Here is a 15103-nt window from a genome sequence, read left to right on the forward strand (position 1 = left end):
TGCCGTTCCAGGTTTTCGGCACTCCATCGCTTGTGTACTTCATCGGCTTAGTCATCGTCACCAACCGAACAAAGTGACGTCACTTGGACTCAATAACCCTTTTGGAACTCGGTTCCGAGCACTTTCACACTTGCAATGAAAAAGAAGACTGAATTATTTGAGCGTTACTTGTGCTCCACCAGAGCTCCTAACAACACTTACGGGTTCAGCCCCGTTCTCATACAACGATCTAATCTACTAGAGTCTCAGCTGTTTTCTCAGTAGCAGCTTCTCAGTTCCTTTCCCAACTCCGTTTAACCAGACCTCTGGAATGAATTCCAACAGTTCTCGACTCATGCGACCCTCTCGCGTCTTGTCATGGTTTGTGTTGCTGATTCGAGATGCTCACTGCTGTGCTCTCAATGCGGACTTGAAGAGTGTTGTCGCTAGCTCAAATCAGTATAGATTGACTTAAATAGGAAAGCAAAGTCGATTTCCCGGTAAAAAAGAGAACTGTTTTTTGTTTGTTTGGGTTTTCCAGTATTGATTGCCTTTGATTGCGTCGTTCTATTAACTTTGTTGCTCCACCAAAACACAGATCCAAGCTGCATTTCGTCTTTTGGTAGAATGGATTTTCTAAGCTAGGGATAGGGTACATCTTGGAATTAAACCGGTTCAAATTTTTAACTTCAAATTTTGTAAAATGCATTCTGAATCCATTTCATTGTGCAGCGTTTTTGTCAAATTTAACATCAATGAAAGTTGTTCAATAAAGAGTGGCAAGAAAGGAAAGGGTCGACAACAGCAATGCGGTGCTGTGTGACGCTGTTAATGCTGGTGCTAGCTTCACGAAATACAGCCTCCGAGGTGGCGGTGTGTTCACTGCCTGCCAGTGCGCTGTACATTTCAGACGGCGGCTCGCTCGTTGCATGTGCTGCAAGTGGCTCTTCAACACTCTCGACCCAGTGCCAGACTGCGTGTAGCTGCAGACGAGTCGAGTACGACCAGAACGTGTACGGCGTATGTATCAACAGCACCTGGGGCATCGATTGTGGTTCTGTCGAGAACGCGACGCAATGCGCACGAGGTACGTGCTGCATTAGGTGATAGTGTTTAGTGCAACACGCTCACAAAACGTGTGTGTCTTCCACAAATCTGCGTCGTCGTATTTAGGAACAGCAGAACCAACATCGGGAAGTGCTGCAAATATTGCAGGTGCATTGGCAAGCGATGATAACAGTGGTGGGCGCACCTTGGAGGCGTGGCAGTGGGCGCTTATCGGCTTGGCTATCGCATTCGTAGTAGGGCTGCTGATATTCATCTTTAACTGGTTTAAACATCGTCCTCAGCGTGGTGACAATCGTAGAGAGGTTGTGCAGTCGATGGAGCAAAGTCGCTCACAGCCTAAGGACGACATCGATATGTTGCCTGTTGCCATTCGTGACCAAGCGAAAACAGCAACGAGCAACCGTGAGAGTGCGGCCCGGACCACTACCCGTTCGCATGATACGAACCCGTCCCAGATATCGGGATTTTCAGGCGGAAGCTATCGCACCTATGCAGGCAATCCCATGAGCAGTACACTGACGGACACCGAAATTGTGGCTCAGCATCAGGAGCGAGCATTTTCATCCATCAGCGATTCTGCTAAATCGGCGAGGTCATCTGACTATTCTCAAGGCGTTGACACGAATACGACGTCAAACACTGCACTACTGGGACGCACTCGTGCACAAAGCAATAGTAGCGACTTAGAACCCTACCCGGCGTTTAGCAGCTATTCTATCTCAAGTGGTATGGACTCGTTTTCCAGCGAACTGAAAGTAGAAGGCTCAGAGATGGAGACAAAAGAGAGCGCTCCATACCCGCGCAAGAAGTCTATTGAATTTTAATGACATTACTTTATGACTAAAAACTATTTAGGCGAGGGCGTCATGTATTAAATAGCCACTCGTCTCCGTCTCATCCTGAGCTGCGGTGCTCGATCATTGCCGAAGTGCTAAATATGAGTGTGAATACTTCTTGTCCTTATCCACCGACAGACAAAAATGGATACTGGTTGAATGCCTTTATTTTTTCTTAGCTCACGCTAAAGATGGCGTAGGTAGGCATGCACGATTAGACTGCATTGTAATATGGGACGGTTGGCTTGCTCGTTGGTTTGTTCGTTGAGCGGTAAAGCCGCTGTTTGCCCTCAATCTTCAATTTTCTCTCCTGCAGTCGGCACCAACTTCCAGTCCACGTCCAACCCTACCAGTCAAAGATGGAGTCGCGTTTGTCGGGAACCAGCAGCATGAAGAGCATGAAGATTTCGATGGAGAGTGAGAGAATGTTTGCCGATTTCGAAGATGAAATGCAAGCTCAGTCTCCTTCGAGGGAAATTCGTCGTGCTTCCTCGCGCATCATGTCCCCAAGCAATTCCAACACTTCTGTTTCCAACGGTGGCCGTTTGAGTGTGAAGGATCAACTCTATTCACTTGAGTGCAAAGTGCAGTCGCATGAAGACACGATCCAGAAACTGATGTCGATTCACCAAGCAGACAAGACGCTGCTCTTGACTAAGATCGAGGAAATCACGGACCGTACCACTGAGGAGCTCCACAAGCTTCGCATTGACTACCAGAAGAAGCTCAATACTGCTAGTGAGGAGATTGACCGCCTCAACAAGTGTCTGAACGTCCAGCGTGGTCACATCACCACGTTGCAGGAACAGTGTCAGTCCCTGCACAAGCATGTCGTGCAGGTCGACGACGACGTCACCAAGCTTGCCACTGAGGTGCTAGGAGAGTAATCGTATGCTTAGCTCGACTTATCTGCATTGAATTGCTGAACCGCAGCAAATATCTAACAATAAACCGCGTTTAACGATAGCATGAGTTCATTCAGAGTCCATTAGCTGAAGTAAGGATCGCAACATTTCTGCAGAGATGTCAGATCCCTTGGTAACGTTGATACCGGATATGCTAGGGTCTGACAGCAAGTTACTAAGGCGACGACGAGTCGATTGTGTCGCGAAGAAGGCCTCCTCGACGATGGCAATAAAGATGTTCAGGACCACATACATGAAGAGCGAGATAAACGAGTACAGGAACACCTTCCCGGATACGGTAAACTGGTGAAGCTCCATTGCGTCAAAAGTGTCCATGATAATATCTCCATTCATGAGCGAGAACAGAGTAATCATCGAAGCACTCAGTGTTCCGAACTCTTCGATTTTGTTTCCAAAGTAGATCGTTCCGAAAAGAGCATATCCAAAGAAAATTGGGGATACGCCCAATAAGAACTGCAGCACGCGTGGTGTTCCCCAGTTGAGCGTAAGCACAATCGAATAGATATGCTGGTTATGCTCCAAGTATCCCACGAGGGAGCTCCAGAGCAAAAGCAACGCTGTCGCATGCAACAATCGATGCCAAAATCGAATCGGCATATGCGCCTCTAGAAAAAGTAAGCTCCACATGGTACTCGCAAGTAGAAGCGCCAGCGAGGTAAATACAATCACTTGTCTGCAGCGGGACACCATTAAAAGATTTGATTAGCTACAGCATAGCAAAAGTAAGAAGAATTGATGTACGTACAAGCCGTTCAGGAGTTTAAGCTTGAGCGATAATGGGATCTCACCCCAAGATCTCGAAGCTCGTGGTTGCCTGACGCAACGCTGTGACGCGCCATCGTCTTTCTCATCTTTAGTGACTTCATGTAGCCCGTTGCTCTGCTTATCTTTGTTTTCCCTGAATAACCCCCTGGCTCGAGCCACACTAACAGAAACACGATTAATTTGATTGAAGAGGTCGAGCGATGAACAATGTCTATTGGACACGTACACCTGGAATGATCGCCGCAGGGCCTTGAGGCTGAGCATCATGTACAAGATTGAAACGACTACAATAACCACGTGCAGCCACACAAAACTCTGCTTGGCTGTAGCCCAGAACGGACGTGGGTGCGTGCTAGCACAGCGTGAAACTTCGCAGTCCTCCAGTTGTGCATGAATCTGAGCGCTTTCAATGACTTCGAACCTGACATTCACTTGCCATTCGAAACATTCTTCATAGAAATTTCCGAACTGATGGTCACGCAGTGGGAACGAAAACTTGAGGGCGCGTAACGATCGAAACAAATGTTTTTTCTGCCACAACGACATCTTTGGGTTGAAGGGCCCCACACTTTCTTCATCTTGAGAGACAAGATATTGTCGCGTTTCTAAATCGCCCTGTGGTAGAACTCGATCGACCGTTAGCTTAAGCGGTTGGATGTCGCCAGAAGAAGTGCGTAAGTACTCGTAGTTGGCAACAGAGTCGTTGCCGATAGAGAAGTAGGCGTCACGTAGGTAGTGAACCGCCGTCATCGTGCGATTGATTGTGTAGAAATCCCGCTGGAAGCGTGGTCTGCTCGGCGAATTTATGTAATAAGTTGTGAGAATTCATTTTCATAAAGTAAGGCAGCTAATTCATTGGGGGCACGCACACGACACCAATGTCTGCAGCAGGAGGCAGAAAGAAGAATGCCCTAGATTCACGGCAACATTGGTTAATTATCGCCTGCAACCGTAGAGCTAAAGCGCTCAGACATACCAATTTCGATGTGAAGCGCGCATGTAGGCGGCATTCTGCGCGTCGTAGAGCTGCATCTGGGCAAAGGTGAGCAAAACCAGCGCTACGTGCAGCGTCAACTTGTACGGGAATCGGCCGTGTGCAGTCCACTTTTCCCAGGGTGATAGCACCAGTCGCTCCACTGCACCCATGGCTGACGTATCCTTCCATCGACCATTATTGCCATCGTTGGGCTCTGCAAGCAGCCCGCGGCGCAGCTCGGCCTCGGTTTCGGCTTCGGATGGGTCCATGAGCTTTATTGTAGAATAAGAATGGATAAACAAACCTATCAGCTTTCATGAAGCATGAGTTTCGGTAGTTGAGCGTTTGGGAGAAGCACTCCGTGATTGACGGGCAAGATGCTGCAGACGGTGGCTGTTAGACGAACGCTGGCGACGGCAACTGTAGCCGTGACATCATTGCAGACAACGTGGATGCTGGCGGTGGGGACCCCACTGGGGAGTACGGATGATGACATCAAGGGGGACGTGGGCGTACAAGAACCATTTGACGTTTTTGGTGCAGGTGGCGGCGCTACTACACCGACGTCTGCAGATATATCTGACCGGCAGAATAACCCCAATATCGTTCTGGTGACTGAGGTCCCCACGACGGCACCTATTACCGCACAAGTGGCGACGAACGAAGAGGAAATAAAAGTGAATCCCCAAAAGGAAGTAAAGCCGACATTGGACTTGGATAATGCGTCTGTCGATGAAGAGAAAGATGCAATTGCTCCTGCGCAAACAACAGAGGCTTTGAACACAGAACCATACACGACCGAGGCCCCGACAGAGCAGCTGCCACAGACAACGGGGCCTACAGCGATAGTGGACACCACCTCGAAGCCATCTTTGCGCACACAAGACCCAGCCATGATCTCAAACACTGTCACGAATGACACCGCGGAAGCAAAGTCACCGGGGTACCTGAACCAGGGCAGCAACCCGTTAGTCATCGTGGCGCTGGCCGGCTTCTGTTGCATATTCCTGCTGCTCTGGGGACGTAAGAGACGTTCCAGCGCACCATCAAGCTCAGGTACGCCCGGGAATGTTACTCCCAAGGGGCCCAAGGTTCAATACACGCAAGTACCAGACGAGCAGCCATTTAGTCACAGCCAAGATGATGATGACGAATACTGTGACGATTATGAGGAGGATACTTTCGCAAATGATCGCGAAAACTGGGACGATTGGGAAGGAAACCCCACGCAGAATCAGGTGTCCCAGTTGAACCCGTTTATTTCAACACCCAGTGCTCCACGTACGACGTCACCGCGTCAAAATAACAGCAGCGCCAGCCCTTTCAAGCTCATGCAGCCACTGCCTCCTCCTCCACCACAACAACATGTTCAACTTCAGGAAATTGCAATTACTGGCAAAGGTGACTTGCTTCCTTCGAGTGTCGAATCGAACAGCTCTAGTGACTCATTCGAGGTCGTTACAGATGAAGCACTCGCAATGCTAACTAGCAACCACGGAGCTTCCGCAGAGACGGAGAAGGAAGGCGAGAGCGTTGACGACTTGTTCAGCGTAAGTTTAGCTTGATATACTGCGTTTATAAGGTATGGTCACCTGACTTGTGTTTCTCTGTGTAGCAATTTGGCATGGTGCCCACGTTCAAAAAGAGTGCAGTGGTTCCACCCCTGTCTACAGCTACAAGCGCGACTCCTATTCCCCAGCCAGGAATGGCGGCACCATCTTCCTCATCGTCGTCGTCACTGCCTACTGCTGCTGAGGCATCGGCTTTGTTCGCTGCTGAGATGGATGATGAACTCACCGCTGTGGACGAATGGGGCGAAGATGACGAGTGGGTGAAAGGTATTTGATCGCTGCACCATCGATATCAAACGTTAAACAGGATAAAACAGCAACGCACATATATTTCAAATCGTTCTGATGATCTATCTACAAGAGCAAAAGGGGGCCTGAGCAACAATACTATACTATACCTGCCTCAATGCTGGACTTGACGGACTGTCCCGGCGCATAGGAGTATTTTCGCTCGCATAGGAAGCGGATACGGGAGTGTCACTTTGTTGCTGCTGAAGAAGAACCAGCTCGCTGGTAGGAGCCTTGCTTGGTTCCAAACTCAGTCCTCGCAGTCGAGTAACGTCATTAATGTCTAGCCCTCCTCCACTTGAGGAGCTCTCGCGACGAGCGTAGCCGGGAATGAGCTCCGGTGGGCCCTCCCAGAGTTTGCTAAGAATTCCACGTCGCCACCCCACGCTTGCCAGCAAGCCGAGCGTACAAGGGACTAGGTACATCAGCGCTGGCTGTCCGCTACCCGTGGTCACAACGGCGACATTTGCCAAAAGAAGCCCGATAGTGTAACCCCACATGAGCAAGCAAAAGAGCCCTCGACGGCATAGGTGCTGCTGCTTAGCACCACCGAGCTCTGCTCCTGACATGTCTAAATCTCGGTTAGCCGTCATTGCTGGCGATAAACCGTTCAAGGCATCGCTCACGGGGTGTCGACCAAACATCTTGCCGTGGGGAGGCTTTAGGCGTCCAAATAACTGACCACGCGTAGCATAGTCGTAGCGTGCACAAAAGACTAACAGCAAACCAGGCAGCACGATATCACCTAGACCCAAAAGTGAAAAGCCAGATCGCCAATCCAGCACCTTAGGGACTCGAAGCAAGATTGGCATCGATTCGGAGCGACAGTCGTGCTTTGTATCAGTCGGGTAGCGCAAACAGTAACCACTGGAAACTCCACCCGTGGCAGTGCTCTGTGCGCCACCGGTGGCCACCTTGATCATGACGCTTTCCTTGAAAATATATGGTGATATGAAAACCATGAAGACATCGTACATAAATACTAGCACCAGCAGCACCGTTGCCACCTTGAGATTGGGTAGCCGGGCAGTCCGCAGAAATACGAGGCAGAAGCAAACACCGAAGAGGTCTTGGAAGACCCACGAGTATGACTGGAATCGCGTCAAAAACCAAAAGAGGGCGATTCCGAATGACAACACCAGAGCTAGCAAATCCCCCACACTCCACGCTGCGGGCACCAGCAGGTCCTCCCATTGCCATAAGACGTCGCGCCATGGTAACTTATGCAAGAAATTCACAGGAAGTCGTCTCATGAGTGGCTCCCAGATAACCTGGAAAGTAGCAGACACGGCGCCGACGCCGAAAAGAGCCACCACCACAATTACCACATTGACAAAAAAGAGTAACACGAGGAAGCCTGACCCAAGCACCAAGAATGCCAGGGCGTGCCAGGAATTGAGATCGAGCTGTTCCTGCTCTGGAATCTGCTCGTCGTGCTCTTCATACGCCACTCGGGCTTGGGCGATGGCGTCTGAAGAAGTGGCATCAGCAGCGATGAGCGCTGCCTTTAGCTGCGCTTTTGTACGCTCGTAGGCAGAGCCCTTGTACGATCCCATCAACACAGTTGCACAGGCAACGATCCAGAGGATCACCTGCGCAGGGTCCATCACAGGAGGATCACGTTCGTAGACCGATATCAGCAACTGGCCATCCTCGTCCTCGCTCCCGGTCGTCAGCATTTCCTTCAGCGAGTCACCATCGGCGATAGAAATTCGTACAACAATAATATCGCTTACCAAGCTCTTGTCCGTTACAACGTCCGTAGTGCCAAAGCCCATGAGGTCGGGTATGTCCCAAGCACAGCAGACCTGCTTGTTCAGGCCACCCGAAGGCACGCACATGTGCGATGAGCATTTGTTGTTACCCCTGCAGGAGCGCACTCCCACGTCGCCTTCCCATGAGGTCGACGTGAAGTCAGTAATATCAGCATTCCAGTCCGCCTTGCCAGAGCCGCGGGAGCAGCTCAATTCCATCTGCTTCTCCTCTTGGGAGACGCCCACTTTGTTGGAGCGGTTGTAGAGCTGCTCGAGAGTGTCTGTGACGATAAGAACGGCTGCCCCAAGCTCCTGTGCGTAATAAGCCTTCTCTGCAAAAGTACAGCCACCGCGGTCCACGAGCAAAACGAAGGGATGATCGGGCAGTCCGAGCAACGTCGCGCTTGCAGGGCCTGATACGCTGGAGGCCGACATGTTGCCGCTACTTGTATTATCCAGCAGCTTCTCTTTGGACACGCAGCCATAACCATCGCCAAGTCCCGGTGCATTGTACACAAGCGGGTAGAAAGCGTGCTTTCCCCCGTCCTTGAGCTTCTGAGCCTCAAGAGACGCGCCCCAGTCCTCCTCCGCAGCACTGGACGCATAGAACACGGCCTCCGACTTCTTGACGTTTACAACAGCCGATAGGATCGAGTTCGCCGGGTTTGTGGCCGTGCAGGATGCCGCCATTAGTGCGGCCGGCAGCAGCACGTGCGCGAGGGGCGCCATAACAGAGATTGATTCTATGCAGGGCTTTCCTCTAATTAAGCAGGGCACCTTTGCCACAGTGAGCAGCTTGTTGTGTGCGGTACTCTTGCGGCCTAACGACAACTCGGAGCAAAAACGAGTTCAGCATCGCATTGGTAAACGGATGGATTGTCACCCATAAAGACTAGCAGCTGAATGAGCTTTGGTGCTTGGTCACGGACGACCTCCACCCTTTTCGTGGCACAGTGTACTCACTACAGTATTACCGGTAATAGAAGTGGGCCACTTCAAAGCGTGGGATGAAGCAAATATCGTCCAATCCGCGGTCGTCTTCAGAAACGTTTAGTAGCATCAGCAAATGCTTACCGAGCGTTTTGCTAATAATAATGGTCGACGTTGAGATCCGCCACTTTCTATCTGTGTTTCATATGCTTATTGCGCACATGGATATGTAACTTGCATGAATCGGATTGGTCTTTAATCTACCTGCACATAATTGCTTAGTGAGTGACCGTTACCACGGAATGCACATCGTCTGCCACCGTCCATTCAGAGAAACGAACGGTTGTCCAGTTATGTACGGAAGGGTCACGATTTGCTGAAAATCGGATACATTTCAGCCAATCTACAGCTGATAATCGGTGGTCGCTACCGCAAAAACGGCCGATGTCGACGGCCATTTGAACGGAGCCTCAGCGCGCGGAAAGTGACCTGCATTCATTTCCGTACCCCACCTGCAGTCTTTGAGGATCGCCGACACCGACGATGGACCCACACGCCATAAACGCGATGGGTATGCAGGGCGGCATGTCGATGCCCATGTCAATGGCAATGGCCGGTGCGAGCGGCGCCAATCCGCAAGCTATGGCTATGGGCATGAACGGTGGCATGTCCATGAACGCTTACGGTATCCCTCAGCACCAGCAGCAACAGCAGCAGCAAATGATGATGAGTATGGGTCAGATGAACCAGCTGAACATGGGCTCTATGGCCATGAAAATGAACCCGAATGCTATGAACCCTGCTAGTGCAGCACCGGGTATGCAAGTGACGGGAGCGCAGGCTGGTACACCCGGCGCAGATTGGCGCATCCAGCTCACGCGTGAACACCGTGCAAACCTCATTGCCAAGATGTATGGATGGCAGTTATTTCTTTGCTTGATGATGGTTGTATTTTTCTGACTTGGCTACTCTGTGTGATCGCAGCTACAACGAGATGGTCCGCGTGTCCGCTGACCCAGTGCCGGGTATTAAGCTCTGGATGAACGTGTCGTGGTACGAACTGACGCTCTACAAAGAATCGCGCACGCAGGAGGAGTACATTAACAAGATCTTCACTCGCCTCAAGTCCTTACGCGCGCAACAGACGGACATGAATGCAGTGATGGCGGCACAGACTCTGCCCAATCAGGGCATGCTGTCGAGACTGGACTTTTCATACTACAATACGCTGAACCTAAATCAACGTGCTGGCGTACCCGGTGCTAATGGAGGTCAGGTCGGAGGCTATCCAGGACACCAGCAGTTTGGCGGCCCTGCTGCCCACCCGGGTACTCAGCAACCTCAGGCTGCCAAGCCAATGTCGATGGGTGCCGGAGGTATGCCAGCAAACCCTGCACCTCCAAACGGAGCTAATACTACACCACGGGCGGCTACCAACCCAGAGGGTAACGTTGCAGGCGTTCCCGGTGATATGACGGCAGAGTACTGGCGACAACATGCAGCACTTAAGGCGAAGTATCACGATGATGTCGAGAAGGTCCACAGTGCATTTAAGAAGTATGTAGATCACATGAAGGGCCACGACGAGACGGAGCAGAAGAAGAAGCTGCGATATCTTCTCAGCTATGTGCAGCTGTGTGCGAGCATTCTAAACGAGGACAAGACGGCGAATCCACCGCGGAAGATTGAAGAGCTGGACAAGGTGTATAAGTACATCGTAAAGATTGTGAACCCATATTTAAAGAAGCTGCGTACGGAGACTGATAAGCGCAGCTTTACCCCGAACGCCAGCGGCCCCAATCCGGCTGGAGTGAACCCCTCCGCTCCGACGAACCCCGCTGCCAATGCTGGTGTTCTTGCAAGTGTTGGAGGAGCCCCAGCACCGGTTAATACCTCGAATGGACCAAATGGAGCCATGCTCACGCAACAAGGACAGCCGAACATGTCGCTCCAGCAGAAGCAGCAACAGTATCTCATGCAGCAGCGCGCCCAGCAGATGCAGCAGCAACAACAGCGAATGCAGGCTCAGGCCCGCCAGCAACAAATGATGCAGCATCAGCAAATGATGCAACAGCAGCAAAAGGGTCCAACTCAACCGAGCCAAGCTCAAGTTATCGGTCAGCAGCCGAACCAACCCAACGCATCCAATCAGTCGCAAAACGGCCAGCCTTCTGGTACCCAGCAGACACCTCAGCAGAAGCAACAGCATCAAGCCCAGCAGGCTCAGGGTCAACAAGCCCAGCGCCCCCAGCAGGCCCCGAATGGTCAGCCGCAGCCTGCCCAGTCTCAGCCCCAGCATCCAGCTTCTCAGCAATCTCGCCAGCAGCACCCGCATCAGAACCAGGCTCAGCAGAAGACACAAGGTCAGCAACAGACACAACAGCAACAGGGTCAGCAGCAGCAGACCCAGTCTCAGCCACAAAAATCACAGCAGCAGCAGCACGCTCCATCATCTGCTCCAACATCTCGTACGGATACCTCGTCCTTAAGCCTGGACGACTCGCTGTACGGAGGAATGGATAACAGCAGCTTGTTGCAGATGCCATCCAACCTGGGATCGTCAGGTTCCTCGTCGGGCTTCATGAACTTCCCGAACGACCTCTCGCCCACAAATTTCTCAAGCATGGATCTGCTCGATATGGATGGCTTCATGGGCCAGGACAGCAACAGTAGTTCAGGTGCTGGACAGAGCAACAGCAATAGCACTGGAGGAGACAACACAAATTCCGGCGACGGCGGTGATTCGGATCTCATGTTCATGGAAGCACTTTGAATCAAATAGCCCTGCGTGTTAGTGTCACCCAATGCAGCTACTGCTTTGATGCGATCAGCTCTATGTCGTGTTAGTGCTTACTTTGATATGAATAGCGACAAGTGCAAGAGGAAGTCATCGTTCGTCAGTGGCAAAGCCGGTTCTACTGTAGACTTGAACCACCGTGATGCTTATTGTGCTGTCTGTCTCATGACATCAACATGGCGCGGTGCTTGGTGCACTGTACTGGTACGCACGAAGCTCGGGTTGTGTAGCTCTGCGTCCGGATCCGCCCCTGCACCACAGCATCTCGATGGTAAGATGCGCTATGACAGCCATACTGGAAGAAATCGAATGTTGCAATCACTGCATACGCTAGTACAGGTAATCCATTTAACAAAGTGTAATGCGCTATGAATAGAAAGGCATTTTTAAATGAATTTATATCTGATAAGACAGGGAATGCAAAACCGGAGAAACTTCCCTTCTCTCGCGCATCGTCGGCTGGTGTCGTGCTCGTCGTTTGGCGACGCCAGAAGCCACAAGCAGTCGCTGTCCTTCCGCCTCTCCTTTCGCGGGCGCAAAGGATCCCGTGGGCCAGACCACTCCCTTTATCTCCAGTCCAGACCTTGTGACTCGCTGGCCGCAGCAATATGGCGAATAGGAACACCACGCGGCTTCTGAAGCCCACTAGCAGCACGCAGAGCATGTCCAGTGCGTTATCACTGCAGCCGGCGCCATTGACGAGCGCTACGTTCTCGCGTGCCGTCGAGGAGGACCTCGAATCGCAGGCGCGTGCATCGCTCAGCCTCTTCGGCTTTGGCTCGCAGGACTCAGTTAACTGGAGCCCCGTCAGCGCCAGCGCAGCCGCTGCCGCCGCGTCCACCACAGAGAACCCGGGAACGGGCGGCGCAATTAAGGTCCGCGTCATGGAGCGCGTGTGTCCGATTGGTACCAACAAGTTTCTGTGGAAAACCATGAACTCGCTCGTTAACGGCGGTGAAGGAGGTGATGACCAGGCGAGTTCTAGCGCAGACCCCGCAGCCGCTAATGGTAGCAACAACAACGGCGCGAGTGGCAGCGGTGCATGGGATGGTGACACTTCCGATTGGGACGCTGCGTCGTCGGCTGCTGGACTAGGCAATGTGTTCACGTCCAAAGTGCTGCAGCAATACCTTGTGAAATGTGTGGCGCTGTTACCGTCATCGATTGAGGAGGTTGTGGATCTGCTCGTCCGCTCCGACAGAGAAGATATGGAACTACCCATGCAACATCTTGTTGGTGTTCGAACCAGCGCGTCAGCCTTCATTTATCGCCGCAAGAAGAAGAAGCGTCTGCGTCGCAGCAATAACAACACGAGCAACGGCACCAGTGGGAAAAGTAGTGACTTGACGTCGCAACGAATTGCCTCCCAGGCGTCAACACAAGACTGTGACAGCGAATCTTCGTACTCGGACTCAGACTTGGAAACCGAAGACGATTTACAGTCTTTCACAGGTTTCAGTCGAGAATCAACTACCGGGCGCGCTCGAGGCACTCGCGGCGATTCACTAGAGACCGATCGATTAGGATCTACAAACTCGGGGCCGTTCTTGTCCCCTTCTTACATGGAAGATTATCGTACAGCAATAGCAACTTCGGGTCATCAGGGAAACCTCAGCATCAAGTGGATTGTCGGCGAAAAGTCCAGTCGGATGTTTGCATCTCGAACAACCTATTGCCTCTTGGATTACGAGTGTATTCTGGTGAACGATTGGGACGAACATGCAGACCCATCACCAATGTACGTGCGCACGATGCAATCGTGCTACAACCCGCAATGCCAGCCTTGGCTGGATGAGGTAGGCTCCAGACCTACGGATCTCCAACCAACAGGTTTTATGGTACGCCAAGCACGTAGTCGCGACGGATATGTAGAGATCCAGTTTGTAGCGTCAATTTTGGAGAAAGCACAGCTACCGATGGCCTCTCGGCGCGCGAAGTTGCGCGCATTGGGTGCTAAAATCGCGCGTTTGGAAGAGGTACTTACGAGTCGGCGCTTATCGCAGTCTCTACTTGTGAATGCACCGCACTGGGTACACAATCGTGAACGTTTGGGATGCCGTATCTGTGATGCAAAATTCGGGCTGTCACGCCGTCGTCATCATTGTCGTCTGTGTGGCGAAATTTGCTGCTCTGAGTGCTGCCCCAAGATGGACGTTGCTCTTCCTGATGTCGGCTCAACGAGTGTACGGGTGTGCATTGGGTGTGTCCAGAAACGCCGAAAAAGCTGCGAGTCGGCGGCATCTGCATCGGGAGCGTCAACGACGGTATCTACTCTGTCACCAATAAAAGGCGCTTGCCTAAACACCCCACCGCCGCCAGGCCACCCTGCACTACGCTCAGCTTCATCATCGCCATCCGACTACTACTTATCGTCCTCATCGAGCTACAGCTCTGCTACAAGTAGCTTTACAACCGCCAGCAGTCTAGGCGAGAGAAAGCACTCGCTGGCGTCGTCGGTTTTCCAGAAAATGAAGAGTAGCTCACTCAGCTAGATCTCCATAATGCAAACTCAACAACGCCACAGGAATTCCGAAAAGATCATGCGAGACCGCTGTTAGCATTGCTCAAGCTTCTCTAATTATAAGCTTAGTTTGTTTTTGCACTGACAGCGAAGCTACCAGACTAAGTCGCTCAACGAATTTCGAGATTAAGTCGTCGCACGAAAGCTCAAGCACATTGGTGTTGTCATGAGTAGCGTGCACATCTTCAACACATTTATTAAAATAACAGACCTCGACACCAAGACTCAACTTACCCGGACGTCTGTAGCTTCTCTCTCTGTAGCGGGGTACGTAGCCCTAAGTGTACCCTGGTTACATGAAGTGTGACACTTCACACTTCAGGAGTATGACACGTCATACACCGGGATATTTGGTACAAGGTACCAAGGTCGTTCAAAGCCAACCATTGGTTAAATGACATTGCATTTCTATAGGTAGCTTATAGTTTGTATTAAACCCAAACTTAACCTACCTATAAATATACTCAGTTTACAATCTACCTTATTTAGGTCACTTCGCTCTCTTTAATTAAAGAGGGGACCTGTGAACTGCCGTTCACTGAGAGTTTGTATACTCTCGGAAGATAACTTCCTCTAGCGCAAGGTGCTGTGTGACCCCGTCACACTTGGTAGCACTAGTAGTCAATCCACGCCACCGCGGGTAGACTACCTGAACCTCTCCGAAGTTCGTTGCCATGGATAGGAACGACTTC

The 15103-nt window shown here is 51.4% G+C and overlaps 7 protein-coding genes across 7 annotated transcripts; 5 read left to right on the forward strand and 2 right to left on the reverse strand.

Annotated features, from left to right (window-relative positions):
* Nucleotides 1-786: 786 nt before the first annotated feature.
* PITG_13182 (uncharacterized protein) lies at nucleotides 787-1871 on the forward strand (the record flags this gene model as incomplete). The annotated part of the gene is made up of 2 exons (XM_002900652.1): nucleotides 787-1066; nucleotides 1153-1871. 2 exons carry the CDS (start codon nucleotides 787-789, stop codon nucleotides 1869-1871), a joined length of 999 nt encoding a protein of 332 aa, XP_002900698.1.
* Nucleotides 1872-2175: 304 nt separating this feature from the next.
* PITG_13183 (sporangia induced conserved hypothetical protein) lies at nucleotides 2176-2849 on the forward strand (the record flags this gene model as incomplete). Its single annotated transcript, XM_002900653.1, has 1 exon — nucleotides 2176-2849. The coding sequence occupies one exon, from the start codon at nucleotides 2243-2245 to the stop codon at nucleotides 2768-2770; it is 528 nt and encodes a 175-aa protein (XP_002900699.1).
* Nucleotides 2850-2857: 8 nt separating this feature from the next.
* PITG_13184 (mucolipin-like protein) lies at nucleotides 2858-4720 on the reverse strand (the record flags this gene model as incomplete). Its single annotated transcript, XM_002900654.1, has 6 exons — nucleotides 2858-3482; nucleotides 3555-3605; nucleotides 3717-3734; nucleotides 3801-4367; nucleotides 4444-4485; nucleotides 4551-4720. The coding sequence occupies 6 exons, from the start codon at nucleotides 4718-4720 to the stop codon at nucleotides 2858-2860; spliced, it is 1473 nt and encodes a 490-aa protein (XP_002900700.1).
* A 200-nt stretch (nucleotides 4721-4920) lies between these two features.
* On the forward strand, nucleotides 4921-6421 carry PITG_13185 (uncharacterized protein; the record flags this gene model as incomplete). Its single annotated transcript, XM_002900655.1, has 2 exons — nucleotides 4921-6100; nucleotides 6166-6421. The coding sequence occupies 2 exons, from the start codon at nucleotides 4928-4930 to the stop codon at nucleotides 6394-6396; spliced, it is 1404 nt and encodes a 467-aa protein (XP_002900701.1).
* Nucleotides 6422-6513: 92 nt separating this feature from the next.
* On the reverse strand, nucleotides 6514-8892 carry PITG_13186 (signal peptide peptidase-like protein; the record flags this gene model as incomplete). Its single annotated transcript, XM_002900656.1, has 2 exons — nucleotides 6514-6945; nucleotides 7036-8892. 2 exons carry the CDS (start codon nucleotides 8890-8892, stop codon nucleotides 6514-6516), a joined length of 2289 nt encoding a protein of 762 aa, XP_002900702.1.
* Nucleotides 8893-9636: 744 nt separating this feature from the next.
* Nucleotides 9637-10907, forward strand: PITG_13187 (uncharacterized protein; the record flags this gene model as incomplete). The annotated part of the gene is made up of 3 exons (XM_002900657.1): nucleotides 9637-10004; nucleotides 10078-10844; nucleotides 10885-10907. 3 exons carry the CDS (start codon nucleotides 9637-9639, stop codon nucleotides 10905-10907), a joined length of 1158 nt encoding a protein of 385 aa, XP_002900703.1.
* A 1465-nt stretch (nucleotides 10908-12372) lies between these two features.
* On the forward strand, nucleotides 12373-14382 carry PITG_13188 (uncharacterized protein; the record flags this gene model as incomplete). The annotated part of the gene is made up of 1 exon (XM_002900658.1): nucleotides 12373-14382. One exon carries the CDS (start codon nucleotides 12499-12501, stop codon nucleotides 14380-14382), a length of 1884 nt encoding a protein of 627 aa, XP_002900704.1.
* Nucleotides 14383-15103: the final 721 nt, after the last annotated feature.

Source organism: Phytophthora infestans, genomic scaffold (assembly GCF_000142945.1).
Source record: "Phytophthora infestans T30-4 supercont1.25 genomic scaffold, whole genome shotgun sequence".
In the NCBI taxonomy this organism is placed as follows: domain Eukaryota; phylum Oomycota; class Peronosporomycetes; order Peronosporales; family Peronosporaceae; genus Phytophthora; species Phytophthora infestans.